General features: G+C 37.0%; 1 protein-coding gene across 1 annotated transcript; it reads right to left on the bottom strand.

Moving 5' to 3' along the window:
* Positions 1–4215: 4215 nt before the first annotated feature.
* On the bottom strand, positions 4216–4941 carry LOC126704938 (secreted RxLR effector protein 161-like). Its single transcript, XM_050403917.1, has one exon. The coding sequence runs from the start codon at positions 4939–4941 to the stop codon at positions 4216–4218; it is 726 nt and encodes a 241-aa protein (XP_050259874.1).
* Between the last annotated feature and the right edge of the window lie 203 nt (positions 4942–5144).

Genomic DNA, 5144 nt, shown 5'->3' with positions numbered 1-5144 from the left:
ATCAGTGTATATATGATGTTGTGCAATATTAGGATCTATGTTAGGCATGTCTTTCTAGGACTAAACAAAGACTATTTAAAATTCTCTCAAAATGCTTTCCATAATTTTTCTTTTCTTTCAAGGTTAAAGTAGAACCAATTTGAATTAAGCATGGTTTCTCATCATTGCCCAAATTAATAGTTACAATTATTAGTTTCATGGGTTCAATTTTCATTTCCAATTTTTTATTAATTTCAATTTCAAATTCATTAAATCATTTAAGTGCAAAATTTCAAAATTATGTGACACATCAAAATAAGTCAAATCAGAATTCATCATTTTTATTGAAAAGATTGGAAAGTACATTAAAACTTGCGTTAAATGACATTTTTTCTATGACTTTAGAAAAACTGACCCAAACGTATATGCTAGAGTGCCGCATGATGAATGTAGAAGGATCTTTTGGCTCTTTGCAAATGATGGTCAGCACATTCCTCTCCCACTTAGGTGTTAGCAACATTGTCATTGCCTCTAGATCCATGTGGTTCATCATTGAAAAGGTCTTTAGCTTTGTAGACCAATATTTATCTTCCATCAAAGTCCATATGTGAATGGCTTCAGCCAGGTCTCTATGAAAAACTTTACAAGAAGAGAGTTCATGACATGGTAGACTTTCACAACCTATCTTTCTGAAACACTTAAACAAAACTCATGAAGGCATCATGTGTGAAACAGAAATAAAGTTGCGTACATAAAGAAACATGTGTATAAAGAGAGAAAAGAAAAAACACATGGAGAGATAAGTGAAGAAACATATATCATCGTCATATATATGTGAAAAGATAAATACAATGTATGTCAATAAATGGTCATAAGACCAATATACATGAGGCTAATGTAACTGGAAAAAAAAAATACATATAAACCTCACTTCATCCCTCAAGATCTATAAACACTCCCCCTAACAAAAATGTCCTATACTAACTCTCCCCCTAAATACAAGACTACCCTCAAACCCAAAACTACTCCCCCTTTTTGTCACGAATGATAAAGGGTAAATCACTGAGAGGTCATTATCTCATCATCACTGGAAGAGCTAGCATCATTATCCTCATCATCACCAGCATCGTCATCTTCATCAACCGAAGCCTCTGGAGAAGGAGATGGAGAGGGAGTAAAACCACCAAGGCAAGCTTGTCGACGTGCTATACGACCTACGCGAGTGTTCACCTAACACATCTCATCAGTGAGAGAGTCAAGGCGAGCATCCATGCGCTGAAGCTATGCCATGATGGCCTCGAGGGTCACACCACCAGCTGCAGAGGTAGAAGGAGTCGAGGAAGAAGGACCAATAGAAGCTACAAGATCGGTTATCCCCACTTGTGGCCGCTTCAGTTGAAGTTGGGCCTCGCTCCATCGAACAGAACTGGTGCTGATGGCACCCATAATGGTGAAATAAGGAGAATTAGGAATGGGGATGGATAAGTGGCGAAGGATCCGCATGATAGTTGAAAGAAAGATGAGCTTATCATGGGTCACTATATCCTGATACACATCGAGGACAGATGTGATGAAGTGAGAAGGAAAGTCTATGGAGAAGTCCTTAAGAAGAGATAAAAGAAAGCGAGCACGAGGCTTTGTGATAGAGTTATAATGAGATAATGGAGTAAGAGTAAATATCATCACCATATTAAGGAACCTCGAACCTTTTGCAAAGTCCGAGCATGGGGTGTTTTGCTTACCACCCTATATGGAAGGTGTCTCACAAAAGTGAGACAGAAGCTTGTCTCTGGACATAGTTCGAAGACACTCACAACCGAGGTAATCAAAATGCGCTACCCGTGGAACATGTAGTACCTTGGATATAAGATTTGGGGGAACTACGATACATGTACCTCGAAATGTAGTGGCAAACCGAGGTACAGAGGTATCGATACCATGTATATTAGAGTAGAACTCCTGTATAAAGTATAAACATGATGGGACACCTCAAGGGACTCTCAAGTAGAGATTCTTAGCCCCGAGTCCAAATGACGGTAGGGAGAGGAGTGTCAAAAAAGTCCAACAGAATAACATGGCGCTTCGGATGAACGCCACGTTTCTGAAAGTTCTCCAAGAAGTCCTTTCGTGCCTTCTCATCACAAAACTGAACGTGGAGAGAAGGGATAGGATTTGAAGAAGAAGACCCGAAACCAAAAGGATTTCAAGCCAAAGTGGATTTACGTGCTTTGGGTGCCATGGCGCAGTCTATTAGAGAGAGAGAAAGAGAGAGAATACAATCACAGCACAGAAACAAAGAAAAGAAACGAAAAGAAAAGATACATATGCATGACCATGTGACGTGAAATATTAAAAAACATCATGGATAAAACCCAATCTAAACCTACTAGCACATATTCCATTAATTAAGCACCCATCTATAATGCATGAAACATTGTTGAAATGCAATAAGAATGCAATGCATGAGCATATAACATCAAATCAACAACACCCAATCCAAAAATTTCACAAAAATCTCAAAAACCCAAAAAAAATTCAAAAACCCCAAAACCTAAGTCTAAAATGCATGAATGCATGTAAATGAAAGGATAAAGAACACATACCAAGTGATTGAGGCTTGATCTAGGCCGAAAATCACGAGGGTAGAAGGTTTTGAGTGAAAGAAAAGTGTTTGGGAGGAGAGAAAAGAAATTTTGTTCAGAGAGAGAGAAGTGAAAAATGAGATCTGATTCGCACTCAGCCTATATATAGAAATTGCAACTCGATGGATCGAAGTATCTATCGAGATCTGTTGAGCACTAAATCTCAACAAAAATGAATTTGTTGAGGTGCTGTTGAGGATCTGTTGACAGCAAAATCACCTCGATGGATCGAGAAACTGTCAAAAATCTATCGGCCAAACAGAGATCTCAGAAATTTGGCTTGATGGATTGAAGAAACTATTGAGAATCTATCGAGGAGAAACACAGAAATCTCGATGGATCGAGAATCTGTCAAGATCTGTCAAGAAAAGGAGAAATAAGGGTTCGATAGAAGGGAATCTGTCGAGGATTTGTCAAGAAGTTATCGAGCTTGAAGAAAAAAGGTTTTTCAAGAAGGGAAAAACACATAAAGATGAATGCAATAAGCAAGCAACTCAACCAAAGATCCAATCAACATGTTAAGCTCTTAAAACATCTCTCAACAAAATAAGCAAAGCATTCAAGATCCAAAATACACACACACTAAACAAATCTAACTGATTTTATATTTCAAATATAAGTTAAGATAGTTTAGTGAGCATATATTAACACATGTATTCCTTGTGATGGCCAAATCACATTGTCCCTGCACATGTATCAAAAGTAGCAAAGAATTTGCGTGTTGTATGTGAAACAAAGTAAGAGTGCATAAGTGTCTCATATTATGAAGATTTGAGATTTGAGAGAATCAAATGCACTCACACACATTTATAATTGCTTGATGGGGACTATCACCTTCGAGGTAGATCTTATAACTCTCACATCTCCTAGAAACACGCTTGCAATCATATTTAAAAGCATTTTGATTTTTTTTGCTTTTGTTTTTCTTTTTGAGCATAGCATGCATGGGCATATAAGAGAGAGAAAAGAAATACCCAATTATGTAAACTTAAACATCATAATTTTGCTATGTCGAAGCACACAGATGTTATACATGATTGGCGGGTTTTAGTGGTGAGATGATTATTTATGCCTTTCTTTTAGGATTTTCTAGTCCTTCCCGTCAAAAAGAGTGATATGAGTGTTAAGTATAAAAGATTACTTAATTATACTCATCACAAACACGAGCCACAAAGCTCACTTGCTTAGTTGTGCATTGAGATTCTCATCTAAGTTACAAGAGATATATAATGTTTAGAAAACTTTGGTTCAATGGCTATCCAAGGTACACAAGTACCAAAATACACAAACATACACTGTTTTTGTATTTTTTTTATTTTTCATTTTTTTTTTAATTTATGAAAAGCAAAATAAACCAAAAAAAAAAAAAACTGAAAAACAACCAAACAAAAACATAAAGAAACACACAAAGTATAAAAGATGCAAATGCATGAGAAAGGAGGAGAAAGATGAGAGATCACTCCATGGAGATTACACCAATGTTTTGGCGTAAGAATTCAAAATGTTTATTATCAAGAGGCTTAGTGAACAAATCGGCCTTCTGATCATCAGTGTGAATGAACTCAAGAGTGAGTGTGCCATCTTCGACAAGTTCCTAAATGAAGTGGTGTCGTATCTCTATATGTTTTGTTCGAGAATTTTGAACAGGATTTTTAGAGATGTTAATGGCACTAGTATTGTCAAAATAAATGGTAAGATGTTCTTGACGAATACCATAATCAAGAAGGAGTTTTTGCATCCACAGAAGTTGGGTGCAACAGCTACCGGCAACGATGTATTCAGCCTTAGCAGTGGATAATGAGATGGAATTCTGCTTCTTACTCATCCAGGAGACAAGATTATTACCCACATAAAAGCAACCCCCCAATGTACTTTTTCTATCATCAGCATTCCCAACCCAGTCCGCATCAAAATACCCAACTAAGACATCATTTGTGTCCTTACTATACCATACTCCAAAATCGGCAGTGACTTTGACATACTTTATGATTCTTTTCAAAGCAATTATATGAGACTCTTTGGGGTTTGCCTGATATCTAGCACACACTCCTACACTGTAACTAATGTCAGGTCTACTAGCAGTAAGGTAAAGGAGATTACTTATCATGCTCCTATATAAAGAAGAATCAACACTTTTACCTAATAAGTCAACAGTGATTTTAACATTAGGGTTCATTAGGGTTCTAACAGGACTAGCAGATTCCAAACTAAACTTTTTCATAAGATTTTTGGCACATTTAGATTGAGATATGAATATACCTGACTCATGCTGACGAATCTGCAATCCAAGGAAGTGATTCAACTCTTCAATCATGCTCATCTCGAACTCGGCCTACATAAGCTTCGAAAAGTTATGAGCAAGTTCATCCTTTGTAGACCCGAAGATGATATCATTAACATAGACTTGAGCTATTATCAACTCGCCATTCTCCCTTTTGATAAAGAGAGTTTGATCAGCTTGTCCTCTTGTGAAACCATGTGAGACCAGGTATTGTGTAAGCTGGTCATACCAAGCTATGAGTG

Source organism: Quercus robur, chromosome 11 (genome assembly GCF_932294415.1).
Source record: "Quercus robur chromosome 11, dhQueRobu3.1, whole genome shotgun sequence".
Classification (NCBI taxonomy): Eukaryota; Viridiplantae; Streptophyta; class Magnoliopsida; order Fagales; family Fagaceae; genus Quercus; species Quercus robur.
This window is presented reverse-complemented; position numbering and strand designations above follow the sequence as displayed.